Source organism: Callospermophilus lateralis, chromosome X, assembly GCF_048772815.1.
Source record: "Callospermophilus lateralis isolate mCalLat2 chromosome X, mCalLat2.hap1, whole genome shotgun sequence".
NCBI lineage: Eukaryota > Metazoa > Chordata > Mammalia > Rodentia > Sciuridae > Callospermophilus > Callospermophilus lateralis.
Genome location: NC_135325.1, coordinates 38,909,821 through 38,932,831, shown reverse-complemented (window position 1 = coordinate 38,932,831; position 23,011 = coordinate 38,909,821). Strand labels below are relative to the sequence as shown.

Sequence of the window (23,011 nt, the reverse complement as noted above, 5' to 3'; positions counted from 1 at the left end):
CGTTGTAATCATAGTACAACATACATGAAATGATTAAGAGTTTAGAGAATTATGGAAATGAAACTAGAAGAGATGTTATATAGGATGAATTGCTATACTGTAGTGGTGGAGTAGATATGTGTGTGGGTGTTTAGGAGATCCAAAGGATCTCTGTCTGGGTTATTTGAAGAAAATTTGGTATCTTTAACAGAAATGTGACATATTGGTGAAGTGTCATATCCAGGACCATGAGAATTTTGATTCTAGGTATATTGAATTATTCCTTAAATTCCAGGTAGGAGTTAGGTGTGAGCTTGGGATTGCAGAGAGAAATCCGGGTTTCAGATTAGAAATAGAAACATTTGCAGTAGGTTAATAATCATCAAAACTATCTGAATATAGGCAATGTCTTAGGAGAAGTTCTAAAAAAAAGCAATAAAGACTGAACTCTTGTTTTATTCATTTCATCAATAAGAAATGAATATTAAAGAGTACCTTTGGAGTTCATAAGTAATGTTGCTACCACCTACCATAAACTATTTGTAGAAAACTTGTTTTACTGTGCATTGATCAGGTATTTCCTGGCCTTTAAAGTTTAAGTGGTCTTTTATAGTATGATATGAACAGTAAAATCAATAAATAAATGTTCCTACCATATGGAAAGCATAGCTAGACACCAAATAACATTCAGATAGAATTTTTTTCTTACATAATAATGGTTCTTGGTGTGTGTGTGTGTGTGTGTGTGTGTTTGCAGATGTATGTATAGAGATTTCAGTTGCCTATTTAGGAGTGGTATTACCCCAGCTCTTTCCACTTAAATACTTGTTTTGATTTATTAGTTTTTCCTATACATGTTGGCTATTGTGCTCCAAGTGCAGTAGCTATCACTGACAGCCAATCTAGTTGTATATGGGAAGAATTCCTATATTGTATTTTCTTTTAGTACAGAAATGGTCTTAAAATTTTTTAAGAAAAAAAAAGATCATAACAAATGTGAAGGAAATGCTCATGTGCTTGCTTAATTAAACCCATGGTTGTCTCATTCATTCATTCATTCATTCATTCATTCATTCATTTCATTCATTTGGTACTGGGGATTGAACCCAGGTGCACTTAACTGCTGTGTTCCATCTCCACCCCTTTTTAAATTTTTTTCAACTATTAATGTTTTTTTTTTTTAATTTGTAGTTGTAGATGGACAGAATGCCTTTATTTTATTTGTTTATTTTTATGTGGTGCTCGGGTTGAACCCAGTGCCTCATGCATGCTAGGTAAGCACTCTGCCACTGAGCTGCAGGCCCAGCCCAATTTTATTTTCTGTTTTCAAAAAACAAAAATGATATACAATATGCACTACTCCACACTTTCTTTCACTTATCAATTTATCTTGGTGATCCTTCCATATTAGACCCAGTGTTACATTTTTGTCTTTTCAACTAGTAAGTAGTCAATCTGCATTGACAATAAAATGCATTTTGATCATTGTACACAATTGCAGCACAACTTTTCATTTTTCTGGCTGTACATGATATAGCATCACTAAGTTTTTGAGAAAAGGTCTTGCTAGGTTGCTGAGTCTGGCCTTAAACTTGCAATCCTCCTGCCTCAGCCTTCTGAGTCTCTGGGATTATAGGTGTTTACCACTGGTCCTGGACCTAGAAATATTATTGCCCTGAAATTTCTCAACTTCTTAAAATTGAGTTTGGACTTACTCTATAAGCCATTGGCTTGCAAATCACTCAAAGCAGTTGGAATTCTATGAATCTTTTCTATGAGGATGATTTAGTAAGCATGAATAATATTACTAAATTATGAAGACAGTGTGATGTTCACATTAGGAAACTGCACTGATGCAGTCATCTGTAATTGATTTATTTCATTTTGAACATCTTATACTCCAGAACTGATGTGGTTCATTAAAACATCTTTGTCCTCGTTTCTGCTGTTCTAGATATTCTTTTAAAATTTTAATCATGAACAGAAATATTAGCAAAAATGAAATGTGATTCTAGTTTTCTGAAGCTTGTTGAAAGTCAGTATGGTATATTGAAAAGTTATATTTTTCTTTCCCAGGCTTTAGAGTTCCGAGGCCTACTTCTGCTGCGTATTGCTTGGAAAAACTTAGGCTTTTCACTTAACTTCATCAGGGTCTATTTTCCCCATTATAAAACAAGTTGCTTTGGCTATACATTTAAGGTTCCTTAATTTTTTTTCCTGGTAATGAGGAGTGAACCCAGGGTGTTTTACCACTGATATACATACCCACTTGCTATCTTCCTTCCTCACCCTCCTGAGTAAGTAGGATTGGATCATAGGGCATGTGCCACCGTGCACAACTTAGTTTTTGTTTGTTTTATGGTGTTAGGAATCTAATCCAGGGCCTGAGGCATGCCAGACAAGTACTCTACCACTGAGCTATATCCCCAGCTCTTAAAGTTCCTTTTTAAAATTTTTTTTATTTGGGGTGGGGAGTACCGGGGATTGATATCAGGGACACTCTACCACTGAGCCACATCCCCAGCCCTATTTTGTATTTTATTTAGAGAAAGGGTCGCACCGAGTTGCTTACTGCCTCAGTGTTGCTGAGGCTGGCTTTGAATTCATGATCCTCCTGTCTCAGTCTCCTTAGCTGATGGAATTATAGGTGTGTGCCAATGTACCTGTCAAGGTTCATTTTTTAATGTTGTGTGATTCTCCTCCTTCTCCTCTTCAACCCTTCCCCTATTCAGTGGGTTGAAATCAGGGCCTGGCACATGTTAGCAAGCATTCTCCCACTGAGCTATACTCCTAGCTCTGTGATTTTTTTTTAACTCTTCTACCTGAGAAAGTATCTACCTGAGGAAGCTGATAAAAAGATTAAAGTTTAAAGGAGATTCTTTTTATTATACTTGAAGTACACTTAAGGTAATCTTCTAATTCAGGATCCAAACAATAAGAAATTTTGGAGAGTGAAAAGGGGTATTGTTAGTTAATTACTGCAGGACAACATGTTTAAATCAGAACTGAGGTAAACTAAAATGTCTGTTCATTTGGTATGTTCCACGTATTGTTTTGTTAACTTCTTTGGCCAAAAATGCACTTATCTATATCAATCGTAATTCCTTTACATGGTTTCCCTGTTTTATCTTATAGATCCACTATGTGTAGAGAGTAATACAGCATCGTGCCAGCAATCTCCAGCCAGTAAAAAAGGGATGTTCACAGATGACTTACATAAGCTGGTAGATGACTGGACAAAGGAAACAGTGGGAAATTCTCTTATTAAGCCAAGTTTAAACCAACTTAAACAGAGTCAACAAAAATTAGAGTCAGAAAACTGGAACAAGGCATATGAAGTAAGTTTTTTATACTTAATCCTCTTTATTTATGAGAACTAAAATCATAAATATGGATATACTTAGGCCTATGATTATAGATACTGTGAAAAAGAGATATGACTTGAAAACATAAATACTTTTAACCTTGTCTAGATTTTTCATATCTTTGAGCAAATTATCTTTTAGATCAAGGGTCAGCAAGCTTTTATAAGGGGAATAGCTAGTCAATATTTTAGGTTTTGCAAGCCATGCTGTTCCAATTAGTCCAGTTTGTTGTAGTGCAAAAACAGCCTTATACAACATGTAAAAAATGGGTTTGGCTTTTTCCATTAAATTGTGCTGTATGAAAAGCAGTGGCAGGCCACTCTTTGCTGATCCTTTTAGGCTGTTCTATGTTAAAATCAACCAAATAAACATCAAAAAAGAAAGCCTCTGGAATGAGTGTTAATTCAATCTGGTGCCACAAGAAGAGTTTGCATTTTGAGGGCAAGCTATCCTACGTTGCATGTCAATATTCTTAAAGCTCATTAAGTTAACTATCTTTGTCTAGTATTAGAATTAATTTTAAAGCTGCTTAAGCTAAAATATTATAAGAGGTTTGTTGAGTTTTAGGAATGGAAACCCAGTGGCCTTAGGTGTACATGCAATTAAAACGGAGAAATATGTCTATAATGTATTCTGCAGTGGGAAGAATACATGCTTATAAAAGAGCATATATAGTATAATTTATTAAAAATCATACACATTTGATATGTTTACATGCATAGAAAAATATGAAAACCCATGAGGAATATGCTAGATGGTGGAATATTGGCCTTATTTTATTTTGAATTTTTCTGTTTGAATTTTTAAGGTAACTTTTTTTTTTTGAAAATAAGTGAATCTGTTAAAATATGAATCAAGGCTTAGAATCTCATCCCTCATAATTAAAAGAGATATATGTGGGTGTTATGTTTGTGTACATGCATATGTGTGCATATATAATCATTAAACAGTTCAGTAAAGAAAGTATGAAAATGTATTTATTGTTAATTTTGAAAAAACTATTTTAAAATCCTTTATTTTGCAAACTAGTAGGTAATGTATTGCTTGTGGGATCTGTGTTTTCATCTTATTCCTGGCTCCTATTGACATACAGATAGTATCACCATTATAAAATTTGTAAGCCTTTAGAGGCAAATTTCAAGACATAAATGCATTTGTACTGCCAGTGAGAGACCCTCTGAATACTTTGTGAATGGAGGCTTTTTATTACTTATAAAATAATACTTACCATAGAAAAGTACAAGTTTTAAAATATAACCATCATATCTTACCACCTAGAAATAGTTGTCATCAACTTTAAAACATCATTTTAGATTTCTTTCTGTCTAAATATGGATGCATGGAAACAACTTTATAAAAAATGTGATCATACTGTTGGGGTTGGGGTCATAGCTAAGTGGTAGAGTGCTTGCCTACCACATGTGAGGCACTGGGATTGATACTCAGCACCACATAAAAATAAATAAATAAATAAGGTTATTGTATCCATCTACAACTAAAAAATATTTTTAAAAATGTGGTCATACAGTATATGCTGTTTTGAAGCATAACCATTAAATTTACTTTAACAGAAGGAAAACACTGATATAAACAAGGGATGGCTGAACTTCAAATCAATGGTTTTTCACCTCAAAAGATGTTATCATTCATTTTATTTTTTTAAATTTCTTTTTTATTACACAATACCTTTATTTTCTTTCTTTATTTTTATGTGGTGCTGAGGATCAAAACCAGGGCCCCCACACATGCTAGGCAAGTGCTCTACCACTGAGCCACAACCCCAGCCCCTCATTTTTTTTTACCTTTATTTTATTTATTTATTTTTATGTGATGCTAAGGATTGAACCCAGCGCCTCGCACATGCTAGGCGAGCACTCTACTGCTGAGCCACAACCCCAGCCCCTGTCATTCATTTTTGAGTTAAACTAATACCCTTTACCCTAAGTTGAAAGTTTCTTAGTTGAAAGTTTTGTTTTAGATTGTAATTCAGTTTACAAGATCTAAGCATGAGACTGATAAGAGAATTGCTTACATCCAATAGAATTATTATTTCCATGTGCATGAGATTTCTGTAATCTCTATACATGTGAATAGTCACAATACAATATAAGAAGAATCAGGCAGGAATATATTTCTTTTTTTTTTTTTAAAGAGAGGGAGAGAGAGAGAGAATTTTAGTATTTATTTTTTAGTTATTGGTGGACACAACATCTTTGTTTTGTATGTGGTGTTGAGGATCGAACCCGGGCCGCACGCATGCCAGGCGAGCGCGCTACCACTTGAGCCACATCCCCAGCCCGGAATATATTTCTTAATACTGCCAAAAATATAATTATTTCATTGTCTTCTATAACAAAAATGTCAGACTTTAAGATAGTGAATAGAGGGCTGGGGTTGTAGTGCAGTGGTAGAGCACCTGCCTAACATGTGCGAGGCACTGGGTTCAATTCTCAGCACCACATATAAATAAATAAAATAAAGATCCATTGATGACTAAAAAATATTTTTTAAAAAAGATAGTGAATAGAAGTGGGTAGGAAGATGAAATTTATTGAGCATCCACTATATGCTAGGTTTTTCTTCTATGTTATACTAAACCATGCTCCTGTCTACAGAGAATTATATAGTAAGATGGGCTATTCTCGCCTATAGCACTATATGAAGTCATGCTGAGGACTGACAAAAGGAAGTAAGAATTGAAGGATAGTGCTAACGTGAGGAAACTGTGAATGGGAATTTAGTATGGGCCTTGCAGTTAGTTGGAACTGTGTTCCAATCACCACTTCACTATTAACGTGCTTAGTGCTGTTGCTTGGAGTTACCAGTTTTGAGATTCTGTTTCCTCATCTGAAAATGCCTACCCTGCAAAAGCTGGGCAGTTATGAAGATGAACCGAAATAAGGTATGTAACTATGCTTAGCATGAAGAAAAGTTGCTCCCCAAAATGGTACCACTCAAAGTATTAACAGGAGTAGTAAGCCAAAAAGAATAGGAAGGAATATACATTGATAAAAGCATATAAACAAATAAACTGATCTTTTGTTTTTACTTTTGTTTTTTCTTAGAATACTCCCTCTACTATGGGCTACACATCAACATGGATTTCTTCTCTGTCCCAAATTCGTGGAGCTGTCCCAACCTCCTTGCCCCAAGGACTGCCACTCCCTTCATTTCCTGGGCCATTATCATCATATGGAATGCCCCATGTTTGTCAGTATAATGCTGTGGGGGGTGCAGGGTATCCAGTACAGTGGGTAGGAATTTCAGGGACAACACAACAGTCTATAGTAATTCCTACCCAATCTGGGGGACCGTTTCAGCCGGGGATGAATTTGCAGGCATTTCCAGCTCCACCAGTGCAGAATCCTGCTACAATCCCTCCTGGTCCCAAGTGAATCAGAGTAGATGATGAAGAAAAGGGAGATTTTTTTTCAGAATTATTTTCAGGACACCTAAGATATTTTCTGCCATATTTTCCCTCATTTGAGTTTACTTTCAACTGTATTTTTTGTTGTTCCAATGTGGTATTTGATATAGCTCATCATTCTGTAGAAATGCGCAATGTGCACGTAGTACACTGCACACAGAAATGTTTTTCACTTCAATCCTATCCTCTTTGATACTTGATTTTTTTAAAAAAAATACCGTTCAGAATGCTTTAATAAGCTCAGCCTGAGCATTACCATTTCCAGGACACTTTCCACGCATTGCTGAGAAGCCCCCATTTTTTACTGCTGCTATCTGCAGCTGGATATTTTACTTTAAAATGTATAAAAATTACCTAGATTGATTATCCCCAAGCATGGGTGAAGTGAGACCCTCTAATAGCCAGAGTCTTGTGGGTTTCTTCACGTGTTTATCTTAGGTTTACCTTTCATAGAAGGCAGGGTAACTTGCTGCAGGAAATTTTTTGGTATTTAAATTTATGATAACTTTATCAACCAGTACAGAACATGAGCCCTTTTTAATGTGATTTTCTTCCCGTCATCACAGCAGTAGGAGTGAAGCCTTGTTTTGAGTGAGGCGGAGGGAAAGGAAAAAACAGAACTGTAACAGTTCCTAGATTCTACAGATATTATAGCTGCTTTAGGATTTCGGTAATAATTCAAAGCAGCTATCTCTTTGTTTCTCATGTGCACACTATATTGGTTTTGAGCATCTGAGAGGCATTGGTTTGGCTTGCATTCTTTCGCAAGGGATATATTGCAGCTGATATGAATCTCATTTAGGGAGAATCCTTGTATTCCTAACAGGGGATTCAAGGTACACCTCTATTGATCCATTCTTCTGAAGTGAAATTTACTTGACACAGTAGGTTTTGTAGGTTTTGAGACTTACACATGAAACACTGGCTTTACAGGGTTCTAAGAGATGTGGGGTATACACTGTCCTGCAGTGAGATAATAGACCCTAGAAGAATACTATTTAAGTTGCCCTTAGATTTTTTGGATTCCATTTTTAGTTGTTATAATTTCTTATTAGTATCTATAGCGTCTTAGATGATTTTAGATCTTAGATGAGTTTGGCAGCCTCTTTAGAATCTGAGAGAGATCACTGTCAAGTTGCACTTTACTGGGTTTTATCCAGTTTTAGGAGGAAGGGAGGCAATGTCAAAATGTACACCTTTGGTTTTTAAGAAGGTTAAATATCAATAATTTTAAAGGCTGGTCACAGGGTTACCTAATGCTCAGTCTGTGAAACCCAAATAAAATTCTTAAATGGTATTTTCAACTCCGAATTATACATGTTCAAACTATTTACCTTCCACTCCAAAGATTTCAAGGTCATTTCTAGTACATCTTTACCTAATTAGGAGTTCCATCTACTGGTAAACATTCCAAAATTTCACTCAAGATCTCTGTTAAGATTTTCCACCATAATCCTCTAAAAATTGTACCCCATGGGCTTGCCAGGTAATGAGAAAAACAATGGGTGTACGTCTCTCTCTCTCTCTCTCTCTCTTTTTTTTTTTTTTGGCACAGTCTACTTTGTAACATTTAGTATCCTTTATAAAATAAAAATGTGTCTTATTTGGTTACCTGAGGATCACACCCACTACCACAAAGATTCTGTCACTATTACTTGGGGCATCTAGGGCAGCGTTTTAAGAATTGCTGTTGATAAGAGTGAGTTTCTTTTCATTAAACATCCTGTTTTGGATAAGGATGTTTTATGAAATGATTTCTTTCCAAATCTTACGTACAGAGTCTACAAATTTCTTCTACAGTATTGGTTTGCAATTTGAAATGATTTTAGGACATTAGTGCACTGCAAATGCTTACACTGCAGTGTTTTCCATTTGTACAAAAACAATGCTCCTAAAGCCCATAATTCTTTAAAACTATTTGTGTTTTATTATAAATGTTGGCTTTGTGTAATTACATTGAGACATACAACCTATGAAGTGAAAGTACTATAGATTTTAAGACCTCTTCTTCTCTAGTTCTCTTTTTAAACAATGTACCCCAGGATTAAAAAAAAAAAAAGATCCGTGGATGACATGTACAATTACATTTATTAATGGCTGCTCTATATCATATGTCCTGCATTTTTGTCACCACCTCTGTTTTATATATAATTCATCATTCTTGTTTGCCTGCAGACTTTTGCAGTGCCTTGTAATATTTAGAATCTTTTCAGGTTTTGCTGGAAAGAAATGTAGTCTTCTAAAGTTTGAAGATGGTGAATAGTGTACTGCTGTCTCCATGCTGACTGCAGTAGCTGGATTAACATATATGTTATATATACATTGTGTATATATAACGTGAGTGTAAATTTAAAACTACAGAAAAAAGTGAGTTTGTGCAGAAATGAAGAAAACAATGTTAATCACATCGCTGTGGGTTTTTATTTACTATTTCCCATTACTTAAATGAGATTATAGTCACTTTGACTGTAAATATTGGCTAATTTTCTATCTAGGGGTTTTGCATTATTTCATAATTTTACTAAGTCATATAATAGTGCTGTTTTCATCCTTGCCTGAGGTACTTTTCCTTCCTAGAAATAATTAATTCTTGAGGTAAAGCTCAGAAATTCCCTTCTTACTTAACAAAGAGCCTACTATATAAAAAAGGCCTTCTACTCATTTCCAAAAACACACAAACCTATCCTTTTCATTTTCTTTCTTGTAGAAGAGAAAAAGGTTGTGCTTAACCATCGTGCTTGTAAAGTTTATTTGGGGGGATAGTCTGTATGTCCAGCCACCATGTTTACTTCTCAAAGTGCAAGTCTGATGAACAGTACTGTATCTCCATATGTGGCAATGTGAGTATTTCATCATGAAGTACCTGCTGCTATGTTTGTGAAGTTGGGTGTAAGATCATAAGACTATGAAACCAGTATTGGTGTAAATCTAAAGTAAATAACCCTATGTATATTTGTAGCAGTCTTGAATCTCTATTTAAGGTAATTTGCTGTAATATAACAAATATCCATTCTGTTTTTCATCCCTTCCTTGTCAGTTTTATATCAAGCATGAAATCTCATGGTTTGACAGCAAAATTATCTGTGAAAGTTTAAAAGGCACTTTTCCGCTGTGATTTTTGGATTGAGTTTAGAGTGTTATGTACAGTATGATGGATGTATCATCTTAGAACCCCAAATTTAATTCTAATCCAGTTACTTTTGTTTATCTACCTCGTTTCAGTGCTGTTTTGGGTGCACAAGTAAACACTGCCTGTGAAACTTGCATTTTTGCCTTGATTCTCAGTATTCTTTCAGATTATAAATCTGGCTTGCCTGTTTGTCCCAGCACTAACCATGAGTTTGAGATGAGAGACATCATCACTCAGCCACCAATCTGTGTTTTAGTGATGAGAGCCATGTGCCTATGTGAAATAAGCTTAGGGGATTTGGGGATAGAGAGCAGAAAACTAAATCTAAATGGTGGTGATATAGGACTTAGTTGTAGGAATTAGTTTAAAAATAAACAAATGGTTTAAAAGTACCTAAATTAGTCCAGTGCCTGTAACTTTGCATTTTTTACTAGAGATGCATTTCTCGTCTCTGTGCCTAAAGGGCTATGGGTTGAAATTGCTTTAACTACCACAGTGAAATATTTGACAAATCCTACAGCAATGACCTGTCATTTAACGTATTAGTGTACTGCCAAGTATTTGCGTGATATTTTGTTACTTTACAATGGTTGAATGCATTTGAGTTGAATTATAATTGGTGGTAAGGGTTGTATATAACTATCCAATCTCTAAAGTTTATGGAGGCATTGACTTTATTCCTTGCTGTATTTTCTGAGTGATAAAAATGATGCATTCCTTTTTCCCCAAAAAACTCAGCAAATGTTTGTAACCAGATTTTCCTTGTTTCACATGTTTACTGTGTAACACTACAGCATATTTTTAATATTAGTAAAAACTGTAATTTCAGTCATCATGCATAACTACATTCCTGAGGTATATTTACCATCAGTTTGAGATTTCAGTTACTTCATCTTCTGTTTGGTTCAGAAAAACTTGGGCCATGAGGTGGTATGCAGGCCATTTTTTAGAATAGATTATTTTTTGAATCTGTTATTTTATTGGGGATTTGTTTTCCCTCCCCATGTTTAGAAGACGAACTAGAAAAGGGGGTGTGTGTGCACAGAAAAGGCCTTTGATTTGGTGAATGTAATTTCTAGGATTCAAATTTTTTAAAATCCAGATTATAAAATGATAACACTCAAACTTGGTAAGATCCTTTAAAGTGGAAAAAATATGAAATTTTTATGGAGCCAAGTGCATTCAAGTCACCCTGGAAATAGTCTTTTTATGAGAAGGATGAACACAAACATTGGTCAGGAACATTGACAACCAACATATGAAAAGGCCTAGGGTAGTAACTAGGTTACACTAAAGTTATTTTCAAGTGAGATAGCTGGAAAAGTGTGCAAACCACCAGCTCCAATTCTAGAAGGTTTTCTTTTAATTAAAAAAAAAAAAAAAAAAAAAAAAAAACTCAAATAGAAAGGCTAAAAGTCAAGCAAGAAGGGAAGATAGAAACTCGGCTCTGAGAAAAAAAAAATGTGCCAGTGTAAAATAAACTTCTAAATGTGTACTTGTCATCCTTCTAGTTTTTTAAGTTGCATTTCTTTTTCCACTATAACTTAAGGTTTGAGGTTGAGATTTGTGGTCCAGAACATACCCTCAGCAGATATAGTGACTAATCGGAAAGTGCAGTTGTTCAAGGTCTGTCATGCTCAATCACTTAAAGCTGTAATTTGTTTGATATGAATATTAAGCATGTAGACCTAGTGCAGCATGGGAGCCACTCAGGAAGTTTATGCAATTAATAAACTTTCATGCATAATTTACTATGAAGTATGCAGAATTTCAGCCACTTCTCTACACTTAACATTTAGTTGTATTTGTGAATTCTCCTTTCTTAATTGGGGAATGTAGCATTATATAGAATATTGTTAAACTTAATTTTAATCCTTTATGACATTAACTTTTTTGGGGGTAAACCAAGTGATCTGCCTTTCAGCAGTTGTCTGACTTTGGTTCTTTGAAACTGTGATTTTTATTTCATTTGTACCCAACCATTGTTAAGTATTTTGTTTTGTTTCCTGGAAATTTTGTTTTGAAACAGAAAATAAAGGCTGTGTTAAATGAGTATGTTATTAAAATGCTGTCATAGTCACTGCTATTACCTGGTTTAAAATGATTATTTATTTATCAAATATAATTTAGCAGATTTAGGAAATTAAATCCTATGGATTATTCTGGCCTAAAACCAAACAAAACTAAGCCATGTGTTACATTTTGATTTACAGGTCCAACAGATTTCCAGTTTGACTCCTCTACACTTGCAAATGAATCATAATTGTAACCTACTGTGAAATTTTTAATACACACTATAGTCTGTAAGATAGGTCTATTACTATCTCCACTTTACAGAGAAATTTTGAGGATCAGGATGATTATAAAGAGTTTACTAGGGTCACATAGCTAGTAAATTATGAATCCTAGATCCAAACCTAGGTCTGCTTTACTCTGCAGCTCATGGGGGAAAATTCCAGGCCATATTGACTATCATATGTACTGTCTGCATAATAATCCAAATATATCTAGAAAAAATTCATCATTTTGATTAAATGTATACTTTTTACATATCATACGTGAAACAACCCAGTGCTTCTTTCATAATCTACCAGGTACACAAACTTATGAAGGAGTATTTCCTTTCATATTATGGTTCTCCTTAGAAAAATGTACATTTGGAAATTTCCCTCCCTCACTTCTCATTCATCAGTCTGCAATGACTTGTCATTTGACTGTGTCAAATCACATGCTTATTTGATAATTATATATAAGTATGTATATGCATATGTAAAGAGCCCTAAAGGAAGAGTAATAGGCCTGTCAGAAATATTCAAGTTTCAGGGTATGGTGGCACATGTCTGTAGTTCCATCTCTTTAGAAGGCTGAGGCAGGAGGCTTTCTGGAATTCTATGCCAGCCTGGGCAACACAGTGAAAACTTGTCTCAGAATAAATAATAGAGGGCGAGGGTCATGGCTCAGTGGTAATATTTGCCTAGCATGTGTAAGGCACTGGGTTCAATCTTCAGCACCACATAAAATAAATAAAGTAAAGGTATTGTGTCCATCTACAACTAAAAATAATATTTAAAAAATAAATAGAGGCTGAGTCAGGAGAATCACAAGTTTCAGGCCAGCCTCAGCAACTTAGTGAGATCGTGTCTCAAAACATAAAAAGGATTGGGGATGTACTCAGTGTTAAAGTCCCCCTGGATTCAGTCCCCAGGAAAGAAAAAAAAAAGTAAGGAGAGATATGGGGGAGAAGAAAAGAAAATAGAAAGGAAGGAGGTAGGGGGAGAGATTCTAAACTAGATGAGTTTTAAATACTTCTCAAATTGAGAGTTTTTAATAACTTCTCAATTTTTGACCAGTGACTCGGAGGCATTTTACCTTAGGTGAACCCTAATGGGAGGCAACTAGATACCTAGTGGGACAAGCTGTGGTTTTGTGACTCACAGACCCTTTGACACTCCATTTTCTTATTTGTTATATTAATTGACATGAAAAAGCAGTTAACTCTGTCCCTAATTTGCTAATTGTGCTTATTATTCAATATTGATCGTGGCTTTCACACTAAACTTGCACTTGGGAGGTCAAACTGGTTTGGAAATAGCCCACTATGTTGTCCAGGTTGGCCTTGAACTCCTTGCCTCAAGAGATTCTGCCAGTAGTTGGGACTAAAAGTACTTGTGACCATGCCTCACTCGGTCCTGATTCATTTTAGTTAATATGTATAACATTTGGAGTCCAATAGACCTAGATTTGTATTCTAACTTGTTAACTTGGGGATACTGCTTAATTTATAAGTTTCAGTTTCCTTCTCTAAAGAAGATAACTGTCTCAGTGGCATTGTATTGAGAATGAATGGATAAACATAAATGGCTTAACATCACGCCTGCTACACAGTATGCTACTGAAATTAATAGTAACAACTACTCAAGGAACCTTATATATCATTATTTTAAAAGAGGAGAAAATAGAAGCGACAGAACAATTTGATTGTATTAGTCTGTTTTGTGTTGCTATAACAAAATTATCGGCAAAGCATACTTAATAAAAGAGGTTCATTTACCTAACATTTTTGCATAGTGAAAGTCCAAGATTGATTGGGTAGCCCTATCTGTTCAGACTATGGTAAGCCCTCCCCAACCTGCCCTGCAACCCCAACTACATTCATAACATGGCAAAGAAGTTGGAAGGGAAATTATTGGGTGAAGAAGGGGCCACATATGTATGGTAGCTTCATCTTGCAAGACCAAGAATATACTCCCATGAGAAAAGCATCAATCCCTTTACAAGGGCAGTACTCCCATCTTCTAATTAGCACCTACCAGTCCCCACCATTCAGATTCTACCAACTCCCAATACTGCCACATTGGGACCAAGCTTCCAGCACATGAAACTTTGGGGGACACTCAAACTACATCCAAACTATAGCATTCAACCCCTGGTTCCCAAGATTAATGCCCCTCTCATAATGTAAAATATATTCATTCCATGTAAACAGTACCAAAGTTTAATATCATTCTGACATCAAATTCAAAGTTTCATCTAAGACAAGGGAAATCACTTGTGAGCCTGTAAAGTCAAAAACAAGATATCAGAATTGGGGTGTAGCTCGGTATAGAGCATTTGCCTAGCTAGCAAGATTGAGGTCCTGGGGTCAGTGCCCATTTCTGCAAAATATGTAAGCTACTTCCAAGACACAATGACAAGGATAGGATAAAAATTCCCATTCCAAAAAGGAGGAATGGGGAAGTAGGAAGGAGTAATGGTCCCAAAGCAAGAGTAAAACCCAGCAGGACAGACAATAAATCCTAAAACTCACATCTGGCATCCTATATACATTATGGAAGGAGGTAGGGTTACCCAAGACCTTGGGTAACCCTGCTTCCTTGGCTTTGCTAAGTTGTAGTATGCATGGCTGTGATGCAACTGGTACTGGTGGTTTTCACACAGGCATTGTGTGCTGCTGGTGACACTTTCTGGGGTCTCAAGTGGCAGTCCCACTCCCACAGCTCTAGGCATTCTAGTGGAGAATCTATAGCAGTTCAGCCCCTGCCACTGGCCTCTGCCTTGTCCACTAGATTCCCTTTGAAATCTTGGTAGAAGCCACAATGACCACATAGTGCTATTCCTGTTTCAGCATCAATGTAGATACCACTAAGGTTAGCCACTTGCTTCCTTTGGAGCAGTGGCAAAAGTTATGCCTGGGCCTGCTTAAACCATGGCTGCAGGGTCTATGGAGCACTCCACTAGAAAGCAGGGAGCAGAATGCCATGGTATCCCTGGGCAGCAAGCCTGTGGAGATCACACTGTGCCTGTTTCCCAAAAATATCCTGCCCTTTTACACATCTGGGCCTGTGATGAGAAAGGGCAGCCTCAAAGATTTCTGAGATGTCCTTGAGGCCTTTTTCCCTTGTCTTCCTGTGCTAATCTTTAGAAAGCGGTTGTTCATTCCCACCCTCATTTGTTTCCTTGAACATTTTCTCCAGGCTATAAATTTTCCATATAGTCTCATTATAAATCTCACTGAAAATGGCCAATAATAACCATGCAGCAGCCTGTATACTTTGTTGTTCAGCTAACTCTTCTTCCAAAGATTCAATTTCACCACTCTTAAATTTAGCCTTCCACAAAGTCATAGGCATAGAGACACTTTGGCTAAGGTTTTCTCTGCAAGTTTGACATGTACGTCCTTTTTTTCAAATTTAAATAGAATATTACTTATTTTCATTAGCATTCTGGTCGTAATCACTTTTCTAATCTCTAAAATGTTTTAGCTCCTTTCTTCTTGTCTTCTGAGCCCTTCCCAGAATCACCCATAATACTCTTGGCATTGTAGTCTCTTTCTAGTCAGTTCTTCCAATCTTTTCCAACCTCTGTTTGTTACCCAGCTTCAAGGCAGCTTCTATATTTTCAAGTTTTATGATAGCAACTACCCCAACTCCTTGGTATCAATTTTCTGTATTAGTCCATTTTGTGTTGCTATAACAAAAAACTAACATTGGGTAATTTATTTAACACCAGGGTACAAAATAAACCCTCAAAAATGAGGAAAGACTAATAATAGATGCACTATAATTTTCTTATGAAGCATAATTTTTCTCTCTATAATCACCTCCCTTTCTAACAAAGATAATCAGAATAAGACTGATTTGTTTTCAAAATAATTTTTAGTTTCAATAAAATGGACCTGATTATTTATATAAGTTCGGCAAGAATTATGATTATCTTTAAATTTGTGTTGCTGAAACTTTTTATAAGGAATCTCACATTAAGATTTTTAAAGGACTCTTAAGACTAAGAAGCCAAGACAAGGAGTCATCATCAAATTTCACTTGGGTGAATTCTGTCCAATGAGATTCCCCTAAATAGTCTGCAATTATTGGGCCTGACAGGAAGTGACATTATTTAGCCACCTATAAGACAACCATATGAACCATATATTCAAGGTACCAAGCCAGTTTTTCCAACTGGGGTTTGATTGGCTCTGTAATATTCACCTCAGTTCCTTAAAGCCACCTGGTCATATCTGAAAATATGACATTCTAGTCAAATCCTTCGTAATATAACCAGTGTTTCTGATTGTGTCCTGTTTTAAAGAACAATTTTTATTGAACTAATGAAAAAAGACTAAATTGCCAAAAACACCTGTAATCCCAGCAACTCAGGATGCAGGAGGATTACAAGTTTGAGAGCAACCTCAAGGACTTAGCAAGACCCTGTCTAAAAGCATAAAAAAAGAGCTGGAAAGGTGACTCAGTGGTTAAGCAACTCTGCCTTCAATCCCTGGTACCAAAAACAAAAAACGATATTACTATAAAAATAAAAATATTCACAAATAGTTTCTCAATGGATTGCAGAGGTGTTAAAGTAAATGTTCCCACTGTTGTTCGCAAAAGTGTCTACCATAAGTTGCTGTAAAACATAGAAAGCGTAAAAGGGGAAAAAAATGCTTCCTATACATCTGGGAAACAAAACACTAAAGAAAACAAAAATTCAAAAATTATCCTCATTAGTTCATTCAGTCTTATGTATTAATTCTTGTTCTGTTTGATCTTGGTTAGCAGTTTCATGGTGCTATCAGCTTCTTCATCACAGTTATGGGAATTCTTATCCAGACCAGGATATTAAAGTTATTAGAAACCTGTATTTGTCAGTCTTTTCCATTATCTCCTTGAACAAGAAACAATTTTGGATTACAGCTGATTGTAAATGCTGTAATAGAAGAAATAAAACAATAAAGGTGCCAGGTATGGTAGTGCACACTTACTGTCCGAGCAAATCAGGAGGCTGAGTCTGGAGGACCCCAAGTTTCAGGCCAGTCTCAGCAACTAAGCAAGGCCCTAACAAACTTAGCAAGACCCTGTCTCAAAATAAAAAATAAAAAGGGCTAGGGATGGGGCTGGGGATGTGGCTCAAGCGGTAGCGCACTCACCTGGCATGCATGCGGCCTGGGTTTGATCCCCAGCACCACAAAGACGTTGTGTCTGCCGAAAACTAAAATATATATATATATATATATTAAAATTCTCTCTCTCTCTCTCTCTTTAAAAAAAAAAAAGGGCGAGGGATGTAACTCAGTAGTGAAGCACCCCTGGTTTTAATCCTTGGTACAAAAATAAAACTAAAAAGGGCCAGGGATGTAGCACCACTGGGTTTAATCCTTGTTATATTAAAACAACAACAACAATAAATGTCTGTGAATGTCCATAGTAATGAATCTTATGATAGTTCATTATAACGAGCAATTAACAAGGATGTTTGGTTATTTCTGAGACATGCAACACTTTAACATAATGACCAAAATTATGACTGATAACATGAAATTTGTAAGAATATCATATAATTTTAAGGATAGTCCTATCAATAGCATACCCATAAATATAAATGAAAAAGACTGAGTATCTTACTATTTAACAGTGTTTCCTATATAATTTGTAATATTGAATAAGCCTAATTAGTTTAAACCCTCTCTCTTTTTCACTCATATATACACACACATACATACACACAAGATGATAGACATACTCTTTGGACATTCAGGGATTCAACTGGAAAACCCTAAAATTGATTTCAGGTTAAAAAATGAATTTATAATTTGATTTTGATAAGTTTTTTTAAAAAAATACTTCAGAAGGCTTAAAACAAATATAATCTTGGTTATCTGTTAAATAAAAACAACAAAGGCTGGGGATATAATTCAGTTGGTAGAATGCTTGCCTTGGAGGCAACAAGGCCCTGGGTTCTAATCCCTAGCACCACAAAAAAATTTTTTAAAAAGATTTTATTTTAGCTGGGCACAGTGGTGCCAGCCTCAACAACTTAGTAAGACCTTGTCTCAATATAAAAACAAAATATTAAAGAAGACTGAGGATGTAGCTCCATGGTAAAGTACTCCTGGGTTCAAATTCCCAGTACAAAAAAAAGTTTTTTTTTCTATTCTCACCCCGTTTTGAATTTTACAAAAATAAAACATTTAAAGGTAAATACAAAATATTATTTAGTTGTGAGCAAACCTCAACTCTTTCAATATTGAGAATACTTGCTTTTTTAAGCAATCAAAGGCTTAAAAGACAAAATCTAACTTCAGAAATTACAGAACACAAAATCTTTGTTTCATAAACTAGTCATTTAAAAGGAAAGAAAAATAACTGCATACTCTCAGACCAAGAAAATTTTTTCATTTTAACAGAGGTGACTAGATTCTACCTTTGCATCAGCGTACTTTAATATTAAACTAATTTGAAGATATTCTAATAAAATCTTACAAATTTATCCCATCTCAGCCAGATTTGATCTCACAAGATATTTCTACAGAACTTTTATAAGCTTTTGGAAATACCCATTAGCTGGGTGCAGTTTAACACACAACTGTAATCCCAGCAACTCTGGAGAAAGGCAGATAGGTCACAAGTTTGAGGCCAAAATGGAAAACTTACCAAGATGCTGTCTCAAAATATAAAATAAAAAGGCTGGTGATGTAGCTTACTGGTAGATCATGCCTGGGTTCATCCCCAGTACTGCAAAAATTAATTAAATGAAATACCCATTAACTTTTTTGTTGTTGTCAACAAAAATAAGCCGAAATAAGCCAATCCTAAAAAAAAAAAAAAAAAAAAAAAAAAAAAAAAGTTGAACATTTTCGCTGATATGTGGTAGTAAACCTCAATAAAGGCCAGTGGGGGAAGAAAAGTTTAGTACATTAGACAAAAGGGAATGAATGGAAGGGAAGGGAGAGAGGAATAGGAAAGACAATAGAATACATCTAACGATTTTCCTATGTATACATATGAAAATACCTAAGTGAACCCCACCAGCATGCCCACAAAAGAATGGGATCCTAATTAGAACAAGAGATATCCCATGCTTATATAACATTATCAAAATTGATTCTACTATTGTGTATAACTAAGAATAAAATTAAATTTTAAAAAAAAACTTCATATCTTTCCTTATGAAACCCATATTATTTTCCTTACATAGAGTTGCTTTCTTTAAAATTTCTTGTAGTTACAAATATTAATTATAAGTTTAACCCTAAGTAACCTTAATTTCTCATGAAAACTGGCAAATATTGTGAACTACTTTATGTCATTCACTATAACATAATTCCTAGAAATGATTTTTCATTTTTATTAACAGACCTAAGTATATGTAGCTCCTCGCTTTGTAATGTTTTGAACATTACATATAAAAGAACAAGATGTCAAACTATATGAAGTTAAACTTAATACTTGATGCAGTGGCACATGCCAGTAATCCCAGCCACTTAGGAGGTTGAGACAGGAGGATTGCAAGTTTGAGGCCAGCCTTAGCAATTTAACAAGACCTTGTCTCAAAATAAAAAATAAAAAGCTCTGGGGATGTAGCTCAATGGTGAAGTGCCCCTACATTAAAGCTCTAATACCAAAATTTTAAAAAAGTTAAATTTATGCTTAGTAATTATCTCAACATTTATGAGTCATTAAACAAAATTAATATTTTACTTTACTTTTATTGTTGTCAAGTCAGGCACACATTGAAAATGTCACAGAAATAAAGAAACTAAAAGTTAAACATCATTCTTCCTCGTCACTTTTCCCTTTTTCTTTTTTCTAATAGTATTCTCTCTCTTAAGTTTTTCTTATTTCCAAATGATAACTATCATGTTCGAAAAAAGATATACATACATCTCAAATGCACAGAGAAATAATAAAAGTTTTTCCAAGAAAGGTTTAGGATATGGCAAGTGAGACACAGAGGATTCAAAATGAATGTCCAGGCAATATAAATTTAGAGGAATTCACCATAGGATTCACAAAGAAGTATGCAGATGGTCCTAGGATAAGATTCAGAAACACAACTATAATTTGGCCATGGAAAACTGCATCCTTTGTTTCCTCAGTAATTTTTCATCCTCTGACCACTACAGAGAAAATAGGGGCTTGAAGGACAAGATATAAAAGATTCAAGGGAACGGGACAGAAGATCACAGATGGCAAAAACAGGGAAGAAGGAAAAGTAAATGGAAAGAACAGGTCTGCAAGGAGCCAGTTTGGGGAGATCTTAAGTTTGCAAAAAAGCCAATGAAGTTTCACATTATCCTCAGCAAAAGTCAAGCCAACAAGAAAGGAAGCATACTGAGGGATAGAACATATTGTAAATGGGTTCAAGAAGACAGGTTTTAATTGACTAAATTTTAATTGACTATTAACTTCCTAAAGTTCCCATGGGAGATGCAGGACCCAATAGAACAGGAAAACCTTATTAAAAAAAAAAGTATATCGTGAATATCGGCTTCCAAATTAAGCTGAATTTTAAACATATGGCTCTTAAAAACAAACTACTTCATCCAGGAAACAGCAAATATTCCTGGCTTCTATTACTATTATTATTATTTTCTTTTAAATAAAAGGTACCTAACAAATGACTCAGAATTAAAACCAGTAAGTTTTATACCACACATGGCATATCCCTTCTTGAGATCCAGCAGCGTATCAAAGAAGAAAGACTTGGATAACTCCTGGAGAGCTGGGAATATTCAGCACACTAGCTGCAAACAGGATGCGACCCTCTTTTTTTTTTCCTAACCATATTCTTAGGGACTCTAACCTTTTGATTGATAATCTTATACATACAAGTTCAATAATCTGCATGTTCCTGACAAGTGGAAAGCTACTATCCTAAATTGTCACGGCAAAAAATGAGTCAAAAAGGAAAACAATAAGCTGTCTACAGGAGGTAAAGAATAACAAATGGATACCCTAAGACCAAAAGTCACAATTAAAACTTATTTTTACAGGTCTGGGAATGTAGCTCAGTGGTAGAGCATTTGTTCTGTATGAGCAAGGCTCTGGATTTGAGCCCCAGAACTGCAAAAAATAAAAACAAAATGCCCCAAACAAAAACAAAAAACAAAAATGTAACAATAATGTTAGTCAATTTATTTCAAAGCGACTCAAACTAGTAATACCATGGGCACAAGTAGTGTTCTCAATGTAGGCAAATGAGATTGAATCCCCTTAAGCCCAAAATTTTACTCATAAAGAGACAGAGGAAGGAAGCAAATTTCTTTTTTCCCACAGGTAGTTACAGCTAGTGTTTTGTGAAAATAGCTTCTCATGCCTCCCACTGAAACATGAGACCACTCCCCCACCCCCACATTCACAGACCCTTGTGACACAGGGTAGGGGATACTAACATGAGTGATTCCTACTATGAATTCAAGCACTGAAGGTTGGCATAACAAAAGCCATAGCTATTAAAACCCCTTAGAGCTGGCATGAATAGGTTCCCAGCCTATTCAACAAGTTACCTGATGCATACTGACAATTGTGTCCCCTGCTGGTAGAGACTAGAGAAAGGGTTCTCAGTGGTCAGAAAGCCAACTTTGAACACAAAACATAGGAGAACCTTGCCGCAGTCTGGCTGGGCACAATTCAGGAGCCACTTGTCAAAAGAAACTAACTTTATTTTTAGAACCACACATGCCAAACAAAACAGCTCCTCAGGAAAAACCCTCAGAGCCCAACTGCCACCACCAGCTTCCCACAAGCCACACACCCCAACCCAGCCACTTCCTCCCAAAATCCTCCTGCTCTTGAGGCCGATTGGCTGGGTCGCATGGGCGGAGCCAAAAAAGTCCCCCAATGAGCAGCTCCGTGGTCTGAAAGGGCAAGGAAACAGCCCAATGAGCATCACCGCAGAGGAGCCAATCAGCTAGATGTTGCTAGATGTTGCTGGGGCCGCTGTGAGCCAATCATCAGCTGGTAGTCTGAAAGGGCAGGGAAACAACTCAATGAGCATCTCCACAGAGGAGCCAATCAGCTAGGTGTTGCTGGGGCCGCTGTGAGCCAATCATCAGCTGGCAGTCTGAAAGTTTGCGGGAGCCCCTTCGATTGTGGCTCTCAACATCTCCCCCTCTCTGTTTAAACAACAAGCATGTGGCTTACAGACCGTGCCTGCCTTAGGTTGTCCAATAGTAATTGGATCTTTCCTGTCACTGACTACCGGTCCAGTATACAGCCACACCTGTTTGGAGGTCTTTGTACCAGCGGGGGGGGGGGGGGGTGAGGTTCTTTGCTTCACCTCTGTTGGCCCCCAAATTTTAGCTGAACGACCATGACAAGCAGAAGGGAGGAAGATACACCAAGCCAATTGACGGCTCCTTTTGGAAAAATTGTACCACCAATGACACCATCAGCATAAATACCCCAACACTACCACAAGTTGCTGCACTAACAGATAGTTCACAATGCATATAGGTGAGTTCACAATGCATACAAGTGATACATAGTCCAGGTAAGTTCTGTAAGCAGTTCAGTGATGGCTATTGCAGAAGCTGTAGATTGGTTTTATCTTTGTCTTCATGCACTGGGATGAAGACAGAAATTCTGGCAATAATGGCTAAAGAAAAAATTATGTAACATTCCAGAAGGCACTAAAAGAAAACAATTTTCTTAACAATTTACATTGTCTTCACCGGCACTGGGATGAAGATAGGAATTCTGGCAATAATGGGTAAAGAAAAAATTATGTAACATTCCAGAAGGCATTAAAAGAAAACAATTTTCTTAATAATTTAAATTGTCTTTAAGAGAATTATTAAATATAATGAAAAGGAAAGGTGAAAGTAAACAAACAGAT

The 23,011-nt window shown here is 35.9% G+C and overlaps 1 protein-coding gene across 4 annotated transcripts in view; it reads left to right on the top strand.

The window, feature by feature from the left end:
- The window catches only part of Wnk3 (WNK lysine deficient protein kinase 3), a 140,021-nt gene extending 133,240 nt beyond the window's left edge, over positions 1–6,781 (top strand). For all 4 annotated transcript variants that reach the window (XM_077107182.1, XM_077107180.1, XM_077107181.1 and 1 more), the window contains 2 exons: positions 3,115–3,317; positions 6,410–6,781. In XM_077107182.1, coding sequence (XP_076963297.1) covers positions 3,115–3,317; positions 6,410–6,739 — 533 coding nt within the window. In that variant the 3' untranslated portion in view covers positions 6,740–6,781. The remainder of the gene's footprint in view (positions 1–3,114; positions 3,318–6,409) is intronic.
- Positions 6,782–23,011: the final 16,230 nt, after the last annotated feature.